The sequence below is a fragment of the Corapipo altera genome, unplaced genomic scaffold, assembly GCF_003945725.1.
Source record: "Corapipo altera isolate COAL_440 unplaced genomic scaffold, ASM394572v1 49, whole genome shotgun sequence".
Taxonomy (NCBI): Eukaryota; Metazoa; Chordata; class Aves; order Passeriformes; family Pipridae; genus Corapipo; species Corapipo altera.
The window spans coordinates 11923928-11939788 of NW_020884879.1; the positions used below are offsets into that span (position 1 = coordinate 11923928).

A 15861-nucleotide genomic window follows, 5' to 3' on the forward strand; every position below is an offset into this window, starting at 1 on the left:
TAAATCCACAATGTTAACAGTTGCATTTCTACTGAGTAAAAGCATTTAGTTTATATTTTTTAGAATGTTTTTACCGCTTCCTGTATTCAAATCCTGAACACTGCATTCTTCTGTCTCTCTTACATGCTTACTGAAGAACAGAACAAACAAAATAAAGAATTTGCATGTTTTCTACAAACATTTCTTCTATTTGAGGTATAAAAGCATTATCCTTTTACATGCCTCCGTGACACCTCCGAAGAACACGAACCTGCTTCCTTCCCATTGCACAGAATGCCATGAACCTCTGAGTGCTTTATTTCACAGAATACATCAATTTTGCACAATTCCCACTCCAGCTCCATATGCTAGTTACTATTTCTGTGCTTTAGGAGGTCTTGATTCTGAATGAGGTAGACAAAAGGACTAGAGACCTCGCCATTTAATACAAAACCAGTTAACTCTGACAATGAATATGGTAGAACGACAGCTCCTTGTTGCATCATTATTTAAAATCTCTACACCGAGTGGCTTAGACAATGTATTTGTTCCGGGCTTCTGTGAACCGCAAAGCACATTATTCACTAAAGTTCCAATTTTTTTTAAATATAGAGGAAAGGAGCATGAGCAAGTTTTTTTTCAATAATTTCCTGCCCTTTACTGGTCTAATAGGAAGGATTTTTCTATTTTCTCCCACTGCATTTCAGCAGCGTACATGCATGGGTGAGGTATCTCACAAAAACAGTCAAATCAGTTCTTTCTGGGTTGGGCTGTATATTTCAATGTGAGACAAGTGAGGATGATAAAAATCACAAAAGAAGGACAGGCATATGCAAAAAGGCTACTGCAGGGTGCAGCTTTCCATACAAGCTCCTTTACACTGAGGTCAATAATAAAACTCCAAGAACCAAATTTGCAAGCCCTTATTCTTCAAGGGAGAAGAGTTGCCTACCCATTTTATCCAGATCTCACAGAATGACCCATGAAGGAAAAATGCTTTCTGATAGAATTGAGGACTCACGTCAAAGAAAATTACTTCCAGTGAGGAAAAAGCATTGCATTCCAGGAAAGCACATCTGGATGCTGCAGTCCTGGCTTGCTATTTTGCTATTCATATAACCTATTATGCCTTTGACAAAATTGTATTTTCTCCATTGTTTCAAAATAAGAAAATGTGAAGATACATAGATGTGATGATGTACTACAATTGCAATTTTATTCATTTTTTTTTCCCCTTATGACCCATGGTTTGTTAAGCTAATCAATATTGTTATGTTAATTACAGAAAATGAGAATGGGAATGAGTACCTTGTCTCCAACATATGAATTAATTTCATCAGAGGAAGGAAATAAAATCTTTTCTGTACTAGACTGTTATTCTTTATTTACTTGTTATTGACACTCAGAACCTGATTATTTTATGGCCTGAAAAATGAAAATAGAAAGCCTTGAATTTGTCTCTTACCAGCTATAACCACAGATGGTACTAGTATTTATATAAATCACTTGAAGTTTCATAAGCTGAGTTCATTAGTATCCCACAGAAGAAAGTTCTACAAGTTAATGACAAATGTAAAAATAATGTGTTTAAACCCATTAGAAATGCATCTGCACTGAAATATATGCTTTAATACTACAAGCTGGCTTAATAAAATTAAATGTCTTTACCAGCTTTCCATGGATGAATCAAAATGGTATATCCTATATACATCCTCTTATTTTCCATAGGCAAAAGCCCTTGCATTTCTAATTTCTGCTGCACAACCTGCTCTAGATGAACCTGCTTTAGCAGGGCATTTGGACTAGATGATCTCCAGAGGTCCATTCCAACCCCAATTATTCTGTGATTCTGTGATTAAGTGAAATCTCTCATAGGCACTCATGCCCACACGCACAAAAGAGGCCAGATATTTCATTGCAGTGAAAATGCTAATTACAATTTAAAATCTTGGATTTTTAGGCTATAGCAAAATATTCTGGCCCACCAAAATCTTATTTTGGGTATCCTGGAGACCTTGCAGTACCTTTCAAACTTTGAATCCCAGAATCACCACCTCTCACTTGTCCCCATATTTATTTTTAATTGATGTCTGAAAGTACTACCTGATGCAAGTTAATTTTTTATCCCACCCTGTCAAAAATTCTTCATGCTCTTAATAATTGTCTTTCCTGCACAACCTTACCTTTAACGTTGCAATCATAACTACTAGCGGGGAGTTTTTTTCTAATTGATGCTTATCTATGACAAATACAAAGCATTGTGGATCATATTGGCATAAGTCTGCTCCAATCTATCACTCTGCTCCAGTGCCACATCTTACCTGCATACTGCATCAGTGGGAAGGAAAAGCTCCTCCATGACTTGTGTGCCCTTTGTCACTGTAATATTCTTGTTGGATTTGGTTTATACCTATCAAAGTAACGCAGCAACAAAAACCAGGTACCCCTCACCTAACAAAGGTCAAGACTGTGAATAATAGTCTTTTCCCCAGGCACTATGGGTCACTCTTTTCCCAAGGCACAACATTTTTTTCAGGAGTTTTATCCCCTTTGCACCATATTCTAACATGTTGTTTTATTGTGGTAAATTAATACATAGTAATACTAACTCAAGTTACATTTCTCTAATTAATTCCTTACTGTCCCCCATCACATGTGGATGGCCTGAACTGTGCCCTCCTCTGTGCACTGACTGGATTAAAAAGAAATAGAGACTACAGAATCTACAATTAGCAATATTATACTATGTCTCAGTGTAACAGCTGTGCACTTGTACCTCTGATTAAGTCCTCTTATTTATCCATATCATACCTGAACAATTAGCTCCCAAGTTACAAAATACACACTCTCTTTAAAAGTTATTCTGAATCTAATAATGCCAACAGAATACCACTACCTACTCAGCAGTAAGCAGACACAAGATTTACCTCTTCATAAACAAATAAATAACAGATTTATGATGGGATATATTTAAGTTGTAGCTACCATACAAATAGCTATTGGGAGCTATTGCTTTTATCCTATGATCAGACTCAGAATTCAATTTCCATATGAAAATAAACACTGCCAATTTCAAACTGTTAAAGTTTGTAAAATATTGTGCTGGTATCACTAGCAAAATTTTAGATTATTAAACCTGAAATAATTTAAATCTGAATTTATCACCTTTTATACTTTTTTCCCTTCTGTTTGTACGCGTTTCAGAACAGGCGATGAAAATAAATGTATTCAGCTTCAGGGATTCTAGAGAGTTTCGCTTAAATTAAACCCACAGTCCTCCAGCTGGGATTCACAGACTGTGGGAGTATATTCATCAGGAGTTTTAATTGTTTTTACCAAGATTATTTGTAGACAGATTTGAAATGTTTTCTGTAGAAAGGCTCACGACTGTAGGATATAATGTAAGTAAAAAAAACCCAAACACTTTAAAATACATATGTGTGAAATCAAATTTAAATAGACAGTTTCCATTTGACATTTATTATAAAAATGAATATAAAAAGAGCAATATAAATTAAATATAGTTCAATGCAATATAGCTAGCCAGTACTATGTTAACATTTTTCATTCTCCAGGACATAGTGTCTCCCTATGCTTTTTTGTTCCCTTAACATCAAAAAGCAGTGATATTTGAAAGCTTACAATTATGAAGAATTGAATTTCTTTTGCCAATTGACTTCTTTCTTCTTCTTGCGCTTAAATAAAGAATTATTTTAAATGCAGATGATAAACGATAACAAGGTTTTTCATCTCTGACCTTTGCGTTGCTTTCAGTGACTCAAAAGGTTTAACCTTTACTTGAAAAGCCATGTACTGATCTAATGGGATCTTTAAGGAGAAGAGATATAACGTCCTGATATATATATATTTGCACGCTATAACCTTTAGCTCATAACCATATTCCAAGGTCACTTTAAGCACAGCTGTTACCTGCACTTGGGACACAGTCAAAGGGTAGCGAAATAGTATCCAGGTGACACCTTCACTGCAGGGTGGAATGGTTAGAGAGCCCTCATACACCCAGTAGTCACGCAGCAGAGGATCTGAAATAAAAAAGAAAGATGGAATTTTAATGAAATTGAAGTTAATTGTGTCTTTCAATTATGACCGCTTATGATAGCCATGGGCCTGCTCAAATGATGAAGTTAGTATGCAGTAAGCTAAGGTGTGAATTTATAACCTGCCAAGCACTGTCCACTGCTTTCTCATATAAATGTATATAAGCTTGTTGTCATTATATTACAGTAACTTTCCACTGCAGACAAGTATTTTAAATATGAAAATGACACCTTAGAGATGTGAAAAATAACATGTGCACAACTCTTTAAACTAACACAGTGAATAAGTAATATTGTGAGAAAGAACTCCTGTTAATGTCAGAACCTACAAGAGCCATCCAATTTTGAAGGCAGAGGGATTGGAGTGATGGAATTTTAACTGACTTTTACATTTAGGGTACGTCTCAAGGATGAATTTACTTCATTTTTCAGAAAAAAGTCAGTGAAAATTCAGCTCAAGAAAAACTTTACAGTTTGGAATTCTGGTGACATATTTTTTGAGATGCACTGGTGCCTTCTAGCTTTGGAAAAGTGAGTTTAATTTTATGGGGAAGGGGGAATCATGGTTTATTTTAGATTTTTAAAGTTTATAAATTTATTTATAGTTTTATAAATAACTGTTAGAATAAACAGTTGTCTATGAAGGAAATGTACAATACTTTGTCCAAGCAGAGTTTTGACTCTACATACAACACATATGCTTTTAACTATTTTAATTACTTTAATTATTTTAATTTTAATTTCTCATGAATTCCAATCACGCTGCACTTCATAAGGCTTTCCTTTGCTGCTGTAGCCCAAACAGCCTAAGAAGTATGGAGAGGAAACTGCCTGACTGTAAAAGGGGACAAGAAACAAACCTAGAGAGGAACTGGAGACAAAGGGTGATTAATCATGGCATGGAGAGCTAAGGGGAAGATAGAATGGGAGACGGGAAACACAAACTTGCTTGGTCGAACTAACCTGTTTTTTCACTATTAGGTCAGAGGAATATCAGTGGAATTTAATCTTGCTAATGAAGCCTGTGATTGTCAGTGAATGGATTTTGTTTTATTGGCATAATTTTCTTTCTCAGTTAGGGAATTACATAGCAAATCCATTGACAGTAAGTTGCATTATCAAACACTCAAAAGTTAAGAACTGCAAGAATTAATTCAGCCCATCCTGTGCATGCATTGCGACACTGTCTTGTTACATGATCATGTATGTCTTTTCTGGAGAATCTGTCATCATTTACTTCCAAAGATGGATGATTTTGTTTTAAAAAGCATCTAATAACACTTGGATTTCTCTGTACAGTATTCTCTACTTGGTCTTCTTTCTCCCATGCTCCTCAAATCCTGCATGTTAGAAGGACCATATTTTCTCATTTTTCATATTTCTAGTGCACTCATTTCTTCAGTACCTGAGTGCTTAAGTGAATTAATTTATCCTTCCACATCTCTATGTGGTGAGGAAGGGCGTATTACCCCCACACTTTAAAGCTGGGGAACTGAGGCACAGAGAAGTTAAGGTCAAATGCACCTATTCATTTGAGGTGTTCAATATGACATGCTTAGAACCTGATTTCTCTGAGTAGTTAATTTTCTATAGCACTTAATACAGTCAGAGCACTGCTCCCATTGACTTCTCTTGGAGGTGTAAGCAATCAGCACTTCTGCAAATCAGACCCCATGATCTCAAGTCGGGCACCTAGAAAATGAGGAACACATAGTTAGAGATGACCTGTGGAAATTTTGGGTTATGTGACTTGATCAACATCAAATAGGAACTGTGAGGCAGGGGTCCTGTAAAAATAAATTCCGGTCATGCAATTAGGTGATGTTTTATAATGCATATGTGTGAAGAGGCACAGGCAGCCTTAATTCCTGCAATTCCTAATTCCTGAGCACTTCACTTTGCAACATAGATACTATTGTTTTGATATAATTAATACATTTTAATGTAGTCCTGGGCTATTTTGAAAAATTAAAGATCTTGCCACTATAACACAGAATTTATCTCAGATGGATTCTTCAATTTTTAGAAACATTTGGTTTTAGAAATGCATTTTTTAAGTCACATTTCTCACTGATATTCTTTAACTGTTAGTTAGATGAGTTTGAATTTGTCTCACTTTGTCACTACTTCTTCTATGCTATGCAACTCTCACTGCATTACGCCATTGTCTTTTGACAACTGCCAAAAAAATACCTTGTTACGTGGGTAGCCTTACACTTCCTATTTTATGCCCAAGTAGAGAAGGGAGTTCACACTGCTGCCTCTCTAGGTGGGATGATAAATCCTCAAGAAAACTAACCACAGTGTTGCCAGCAGTGCAGACTATGGTATTATATCTCACTCACATGACAAAGGTGTATATTTACAGTAAATTCCGATGGACTTCACCCCATCCCTGTTAGCACCACTAGGTGCAAAATGCATTACCACCTTATGGGACACACTCTCAGGCTTGCAACTTAGGCTAAGCTTTAGATCAAGATTGTCTCAGTCTCTCCAATTAGCTAGTAATCCACACATGCAAAGTAAACAAAGGCACTTACCTGGCAATAAAGAGTTGGGATTAAAACAGGGTATTGTTTTGGACTTTCCCTGAAAAAATGAATACAAATCAATCTCATCTCTAGTTTCTTATTAAAATGCTGATGAATGAAGAGGTAAAACACTTTCTGTGTTCTTACAACATTAAGCCCTGCACTCCTGTGCAAAGCAACCTCATTAAGAGCTCCCGTTTAATTATCATTGCATTTGTCCTTGCAGTTACACAAACACATATTTTTATTCTATTTTATATTTTATTTCTAAGGTTATCTCAGGAATTTGTTAACTTTCTGTCTTTAGTACCTGTGCTTCTTCCAGGCCCCAGCCTTGAAATTCTCTATACAAAATTCAGGGGTTTCATACAAATGAATTAATAAAACCTAGGGCCAAAGTGAGCTTTTTCTTAACTAATGTGGATAATATTTAATAAAGTAAAGCAGGTTCCACGTATTTAATGCAAAAAAATGTTATGTATACCGAAGTATGTTTGATGCTGACCCTCTAAAAATCATCATCATAACACACTTCACACAATGAAGGCTGTCCTCTCAGTAATGAAACTACAGAATTCCATACACTACTGTTTTCTCTGACACCTTCATAAGCAATGAGTTTGCAGTATTAAACATCATGACTGAAGTTTACTATATATTATTTGACTAAAAGTTATTTTATTTTCTAATTTTTCTACACTTCAACACCCACTGAAGCGAATGGCTAATCTCTTCAGACCAAAGAAAAACATGTCATCAATACATCTCAAAATTCTTTTAAAATCAAAGGTACGTATGATTACTTTTGTTACAGATCATGAAGCAGAGAGATGAAAGTAACTTGCCCAAGGTCATTTAAGATAGCAACATTCTGGATATCTTCTCAGTCCTGCTAGGATTAGTATCTCTCCTTCAGGATCCCCACACATAACCCACCTGACAAGTCAGTATTGTGTTCTTCTTGATTTCCCACTGCAATTTAATATGGGTCCTCATTTCATCTATTCTTTTCCTCTACAAATTAAAACCAGATAAGTTTGGAGATAAGCATGTTGCAGTGCTTGCATTCACGCTGACTCCATTATAATCACTGAAAAGGTAGGATTTGCAATCAGTTATTGGTATAGATCAAACTTTCTGGACACCTGAACAGAAATTAACCAGTAAGATAATGTAGTTAATGTAAAATGCTGAGCTTTTCACACAGGCCATCAAATGATGGCTCTCACGTGTGGTTTAACTACAGACATATCTGAAATCTTTCTCTTGGCTTCATATAGACCCTTCGCTCACTTTCTCTCCGGTCAGTGAAGGAAGCTTTTCTTCAGACAATGTCTTACCTTGTACTGGATGTCCTGGAGAATTTCGGTTACAGCCTTTAGGCCTACATGCTCTTTTCCTATCTGAAATACAGCAAGTGAAGATGAGTTTCAGCATCTTGCTATTTCAGAAACTGTGAGGCAAAACAGAGGTCAACCAGACCAGTAAGCTCTGTAGTTGTTTTTAGATAGGCTACACAAACTTCTGTTAACCAAATACACTGATACATGGCAACTTCAAACAATTAAATCATTACAAAACCACCAGTCAAAAGTAAACAAGGTTTAAATACTTTAAAATAGAGACAGAAACTCACAGAAAAAGAGTCACAGTTAAGTCCAGTAAGTCTTGACTAACCCTGTTTTGCAGCATACACTCTATGTGGAGTCAAAATCATGCAGTATTATGACATATAAATGCCAAGGATACAGTTTGTCCTTACCAGTTTTTGTCAGAAAAGTATACAGAAAAGAACAGAGTGAACAAGCATGACAGACACTTTTTGAATTTGTTCCCACAGCATTGCAAATCTGGCCCAAGGTATCTCTGAAGCTCGGGGGAGTTTTTTCCTGCCTTCAGAGCACAGAATGGCAGATTCCCTCCCTCATGACATCTCTGGGATCCTGCCAGTGAAAGCTGGGCTCCCAGCAGGCTGCAGCACTGCCTTTACCAAACACCTTTAAGGCACAGAAGATGGGGCTCTCGAAAGAAACACTTTGTTGAAATAAGAGATTCTAATTTTACATGAACGTAGTTCACCCTGCACACTGAATTCAGCTGCTTCTGACCTAAATAATCCATTCCAGGACCCAAGCTTTTACCTTCAGAACAACATTGTCAAAATTGGAAGACACAGAATGGCCTTCCACTTGACTTCTCTGTCAACATGCACGCATATGAGGTGAGGAAATAAGCCAGCATGAGTAAGAACGTGAGAGCTAGACCTGAAAAATTTGTTTGCTCTTTGTTTCTCTTGGAATCAAATGACATAGTAGTCACTGGAAAGAAACAATTGAATGTCAACAAAAGGTACTTTGTTATTTCTATGAATTTAACAGGATTTTCTTTTGTTTGAGAACAGAATTTCAATTGAAAACCTTCAAAGTAGGTAACAGATATTGAAGTCACTTCAAAGATACTGTTTCTAAATTAATAATCCCCAAGGGCTGTCACTTATATCAGTGAAAATATTTTCACTGACCTTAAAATGATGTATTTGAGAAGTGTGGTGCAAAATTATATTTTCATGCCTTTACTGGGAAAAAATGGTCACTGAATTTCCTCTCCCTGATCCTTTAATAAAGAGCATAAATATTATTTTCTTCTGGTCAATTGTAATTATGCGATGCCTTTCTTGGCTAATGAAAAAGCCTTTTGGAATGCTTAAGAACACTGATGAAGGTGAGAGACCAGAAATGGAAAATGTATCATTGAAGTTTCAGATTTATTTAAGAACTTATATATAACTTTCTGACTAACTAGAAGGTTACCTCTGCTGGAATGAGAAGGTGACTTATATAAGCAATTATCACACAGCCCTCTAGGATACAAAACTGAAGACTTTATAACTTCCATTTTTAGCAGTTCTATCTGAGTGTTGAGGTAATAACCAACATACCTTCAAATTCAGAGGTAAAGCTCAAAGGCATTCATAAACTCGTTATGAAATACGACAAATTACTAATATTACTGTGAAAGAAAATCCATTTGATCTAAGTATGAACTCTAAACCTCTTCCTCCAAACCCATTTAAATGAAACAGTTTGCCATTCCTCATGAAGAAGATGAGAATCTAGTATTTGAGGACTAAACCAGAAAATCTTTATAGGGTACAGGCCTTGAAAAACCTTCGACAGCAATTAGATTATGGCATTAACTTCCCAGCTTTCATTAAACCTTGTTCCCAGGAAGCTTTAAGCCTCCTCATTGCAGGCTTTTCTGAGGGTCTGTGGTAAGACTTGGTAGCACTCTCAGTCTCTGAAGAAGTAATATGACTACCCGAACAGTAGGCCCGGCCAGAAACGGAAAAAAACCTATCACAGAGATAGTGAAGCACTTGTACATCTTGACAGCCCTCATTCTGCCCTCAAAGGAATGGAGACTGGATGTCTACTTATGGCCAACTATATATTATATCTTCTTTAACTAACATAATTCCAATATCCTGTTTAAACAAGAATTACTTGGCACATCCATAGAATACGTGACTGAGAAGTATCTTTTGAATAGAATACTAGCAGTCATACATTGTTTTATTTTATGAAATCATTACAAATTAAATAAAATGGAAAGGACCTCATTATCCTCAGACAAATGACAGTGCTTCATAACAAGTGTAACCCAGGAAACTTACCTGCACAAACAAAGCAATAATAGCTATGCCATGCTTCTTCCCTACTGCCTCATCGATGCTGCTGTACAGTGTAGAGTTCCAGTGCATTAGATGAAGCTAAAACAAAGCAGTGCAAATAGAACAATAGAGACATATGTTTTGCAATAAAAAACAACCAGCAATTAACATCAATTAAAAAAGCTTTAGCATGTGCATGACTATACATATGTCCATGCCCATGGCTGTGCACTTATAGATAAGTGCATTACTATTATAAATATGAGGAAAACCAAGAAAAAAAATCAGCTGCAGATAAAGTGATGCATAGCCACTTACCAAATATATACAGCAAAGGTGTAAATGATTGCACTAATTATGGTTTACCACCTCACTCACTTTGAATACTGAAATAACATCAGCTATTGAAGCCCACCAACATGGCCTCTCAGCCATCCCACTGTCTCCCAAGGTAGGAGAATTATTATGCACAGAGGCTGTCCAAACACACATTAGACTGACTGACTCTACTATCTTAACATCACGCCTCCTGAGATGAGTCACTCAAATGTCACTCAATGTAAGAGTGGAAGTGATTTTGGGAAAAGTTAAATGTAGAGAAAGTCAAGCACAGAAAAGTGGCTGGAGGACCACCTTATGACAGTCATGAAAGAAAGGGATGGTAAAGAGGAAAATATGAGCCCTCGACTGCCTTCTTCCACAGGGCAGCAGGGCCTGCAGAAGTTAATGCATGAAACCATGGCAGGCAGTACATATCGGATAGCGAACACAAAGTCTGTTCTGGTGAAGTGTCATAGCATGATTTGGGAAGCGGTGTTTGAGCCAAGTGCTAGAAGACAGATTATCAGGTGGTTGGAAAGGGGGGAAAGAAGGCAGGGGAAGGAAGATGGGGGGTAAAGAGAAAAGTGCCGTAAAACAGAGTGACTGTTGGGGGGGGAAGAAGGGAGGGAGGGAGGGAGGGAGGAAGGAAGGAAGGAAGGAAAGAAGGAAGGAAGGAAGGAAAGAAGGAAGAAAGGAAGGAAGGGTACTATCTGCTGAAAGGTAACATACATTTCGAACATGAGTTTTTCCAGAAATAATGCTAAAATGTAATCTTTGTGACTAGGTTTGATAACACTGTAGAACTTGAACATCCTAAGCAGAGCAGCTTTGAAGTTTATCTGTCAACTTTTGCACATTTCACCGAGATAAAACAGCTAAGAAAATACAAACTCTTAGACTTACTTCCTGTTGTAAAATCATGATCAATATTTTGCTCAGTCATGTGTCTAAAGAAGTTAAAATGTCACCCTGATATCCAACATTGTTTCCACCTTCAGCAAAATTAGTTTTTAAAACAGATAATATGTCTTCCTATTTTGTGTTTTATTTCTTCACAATAACAACCTCTGTAAAATGCTTACTGCCCCTCAGACAACAGGAGTTTACTCAGGCATTTCAGCATCCCAGAGTTCTTCAAGCAATCACTCTCCACTTATTTAATCTCCAATAAGAATTTTAGGCACTGCTCTTGATGATTGTCATTGCAAAAGTAAATACAAACATTTAAATGAACATACTGTAAATTGATTTAAATTCCAGATTATCATCCAAATAATTCTATTCATTCTGATCAAAAGTGTCTGCTGCAGTAAAAACATGCAACATTTTTCTTAAGAAACATAATAATTCATTTGCACATGAGAACACTAATACAAATAATCTACTTGCCCATGGCTACAAAACTTGTAGACTTACAAATGCTCCCTGTTAGAACTAAGCTATTTATTGCCCATGGATTTACTTTGTGTTGTGCATTTTATCATGTATAAAAAGCTTTGTTACACATTTGATTTATTTCTGGATTTTAAAGGAACAAAACCAGAGGATCAAATAATAAGATTTCAGTCTCCAAGGCTCCCTTTGGCAGGCACAGAGCCACCACCACCCGAGAAGATAAAGCCAAAGCACTGTGCTTTTCCACAGATGAGCCCGGCATTTGCACCAGCTCCTCACTAGAGGGGGATCACACAATCTCACAGTCCTCACCAAAATCCTGACATTAAGAAGGAAATGTGAAAGAAAAAGTTTGGAGTGATTGCAGCAGGGATGGCAGTGTCCTTGGTGCAGCGAGAACAGCGCTGCATGGCACATGGCACAAAGCTTGTCCTTTGGTGGCTGGAACAATAGCACCAAGGGCAATCGCCAAACGTAAAGAGACCATGACTTTGCCCGTGTCAACAGGCGGGTCTTGGCTGGAGCTGCTGTGGCATTCAACGTGTTGGACTCCTTTGGAGGTGAAATCTAATCTGATATCTGTCTGCATTTTGACAGCAGTAGGCTTTTTATTAAGATCTGAAAGGAAAATGTTGAGTCCAAGAAAGGGGAAAATGAGCAAGTGTTTCAAACCGTACAAGCAATGACTCCAGTTTATCCAGAAACATATTTTTTTCCTGTTTTAGGCAGTAGGCTCATCAGGGCAGGGACTTTCCTATGATAAGGCTGTATCATGTAGAAAAATTACACCAAAACCTCTGTATAATACTGTAATGCATTAAGAGTTATAGAATTAGCCCGTTCAACAGCCTGACAGGAAGATATGATGCAAAATACACTCATTTGATGCATGAGAGAAGAACCATAGTGCAAGAGTATCTTTACGTCTCTGCATCCTCTCCAAGCCTCCTTCCTTTCCACTAGCTCAACAGAGATCAGAATGGTCTACTCAAAAAAAAGGCAACAACAAAAAAACCCCACCACCATAACACCAACACCACTTGACTATAAGGAAGAACTTCTTTCCTGTGCAGGCGACCACACACTGGAACAGATTGCCCAGGGAAATTGTGGAGTCTGGATATATTAAAGAACTGTCTGAATGCAAACCTGTGCAATGTGCTCTAGGATGACTCTGCTTGAGCAGGGAGATTGGACCAGATGACCCACTGTGGTCCCCTCAGCCTTACCCAGTCTGTGATTTTGTGATATCACAAAGACGAAAAAGGGATGTATTTAAAGCTACTGCTACCTAGACTAGGTTCAGGTTTAATAATCAGCATTACTAAAGGTACTGAAGGATAGGCAGTCAGCACTTTCTTGTCCAAAGGTTTCTGTAACTTTGAGGTTCTGCTCGAGGATGTTTAAATTCCATAGTAGGGTCCTTGGAACAAGAATCATCATTTTGTACTGGATTGCTAAAGCCCGAAGTAGAATGAACTTCTGATCTGGACTGTTCACCTGATACAGCAGGGAATTTATTCTGTTCTCATGTCCTAAATCAAGGTGATATTCAGAATTAACTATTCACAAAAAACATTCTGTCATTAGGGATTTACAAACCTAAATTAGACAGGCAACCTAAAGGAAAATAACAATTAATACCATAATATTTCCTAACAACAGGCCTATAGGCCTCATATCTTTTGTTTTAACTCTATAAGGCCATACATGCACACTAAAATAAATAAACAGATGTGGATATGCACTTAAAAAACTGGAAGTCAAATCAAATGGTTTCTTCTACAAGGTAGGAAAAATGTAACTCAGAGGGGGGCTGGGGAAGTACATGAAAAAATTATTCAGAAAGTGAAGTAGCAAGGAAGTAGTAAGTGAGTGTTTGTAGTAAAGTGTTTTTTCCCAGTCATGTTTTATCCTGTATATTTGTGGTTCTCTGGAGCAGTTCTGACTCTTGTGTGCTCTTTTTTATTTCTAATATGACATCAGATATAAACATCAGATGACAGATTTTTAGAAAGATGGCAAAAAGTCTATAAACACTACAAAATTTGAACTCTTGAGAGTACAGTCCACAAACAATATGGTCTGTAACTCTTTTTAATATTTAGTGGAATCAAATATTCAGAGAGGAAAGACCCCAGTGGTTTCACAAACCTTAAAACTCTCAATATGATATAATGCCCATGCACATAGACAACTTCATATCCATGCATCTGTGTCTTACAACTAGGAATAATCACAGGGGCTATTAGATTAATGTTCTGTATTTTAATAACCTTCATTTACAGATTGATTTGAGATAGCTGCATAAAAAGTGCACACTCATAAGGGGTGCCAGTCCCTGATATGAACACAACCATGTGGGTTTTTTTAAACAATCAGCTGCAGCGCATTGGCAGCTTACCATTGTGTGGTTCTCATTCAGAGTACAAAGAAGCCGCACATGTCACTATGGTAGGAGAGGCTGTGCTCAAATTATTAGCTAATGTTTTGATACTTGGTAGTTATGATGGTTATACACAACCAAAATCTGTCAGCTATACAGTTACCTATTATCAATGGTAGGCTTGACATACCAGAGAGTATATTTTTCAAAATAATAAGAAAGGTGTGAGAAAGTCCTTAGCACTCAAAAAATACATCTTTCTTGTGAAAAAAAAATAATTTGGAGCCTTTTAGCACTCCAACTGTAACTCAAAGAATTGTAGCAGTGACTTCTTTAAAATCAGATAAAAACTCACGAAGGCAAATCATAATAAAGTACTATTAAAGTTGATCTGTTCTGTGAACAGCTCAAGAGACTTTCCTTCACAGGGAAGATTACGAAGTTATTCTGGGTAGCAGAGCAAACTCCTTCAAAAGATTATTCTGTATGGAACAAATTCTGAGAAACTTCTCAATTTTCATCCACTCAACCAAAAGACTACTGATCCCAATCCTTACTTACAAAAAGTTGATAGACATTAATAAGGGGCCTATCATAAAACAAGACTTTCTCAAAACTGAGTAAGGACCTGAGATTCTGTCTTTAAAATCAATAAACAAATGAAAACGCTACCCTTAAAACCACTCCTTTCTCTACCACAGAAATACCTTTTATGTCAATATGAAAAGGCCTGGGATGGTAGATATTTATACAAAATCAGAGTCCCTGGGCTGACAGATTTTGGCAGGAATCAAAGTCACTTTATATGACCTAGGACATTTATCAGTTCTGGAAGCCAGCGTGCCTCAATAAAAAACAGCACTACAAAAACATGTGTTTTTCCCCTGTCTGGGGCACTGACTGCTCTGTCGAAATCTGCAGGGTCCTAAGTTCACTGAGAGCAAAAATGACCTTCTAAGTTCTGTTGCTTACCTTATTTTATTCCCAGCTCACACATAAAACATATAATGACAGGATAATTTATGTCAGAAGTCACCTCTAAGTTCAACCATTTCACAGCAGCACCAATTTCAAAGTTAGCTACTATTTCAAAGTCAGATCAGGTTGTTCACATCCTTGTCCCACTAAGCTTTGCATATCTCCAACAATATAGATTCCACAACCCTTCTAGATATCATTTTCTGTGTTTGCCCTCCTCCATAATGAAGATTTTTTTCTCCTCGTACCTAATCAGAATCTCTGCTGTTGCAACTTGTGTCCTCTGCCTCTAGTCCTTTCACACTTCCCAGGAGTCTCTGTTCAGGAGCCCAGGCACAAATTGCCTATGATAACTAGAGTAACATCTCTTGACTGACTCCTGAATGATATCTCTTCCTGAAACCCCCTCAGTGAATGACCATGTTTCACCTAAGCTTACCTTCATATAAGCTTTCCTGATTCTTACAATGTCAGTAAAGTTGCTACTAGCTCTGTCCCTTGCTGCAACATGCTAGTGCACACCTGCCACCCAAACATCAG

General features: G+C 37.2%; 1 protein-coding gene across 2 annotated transcripts in view; it reads right to left on the reverse strand.

The window, feature by feature from the left end:
* CA8 (carbonic anhydrase 8) overlaps positions 1-15861 on the reverse strand; it is a 47544-nt gene that overhangs the window by 15290 nt on the left and 16393 nt on the right. Inside the window, exons 4-7 of one of the 2 annotated variants that reach the window (XM_027638702.1) lie at positions 10245-10340; positions 7912-7974; positions 6581-6629; positions 3910-4022 (exon numbers count right to left, since the gene is read on the reverse strand). In XM_027638702.1, the coding sequence (XP_027494503.1) occupies positions 3910-4022; positions 6581-6629; positions 7912-7974; positions 10245-10340 (321 nt within the window). The remainder of the gene's footprint in view (positions 1-3909; positions 4023-6580; positions 6630-7911; positions 7975-10244; positions 10341-15861) is intronic. The other variant, XM_027638703.1, reaches the window with a different exon arrangement.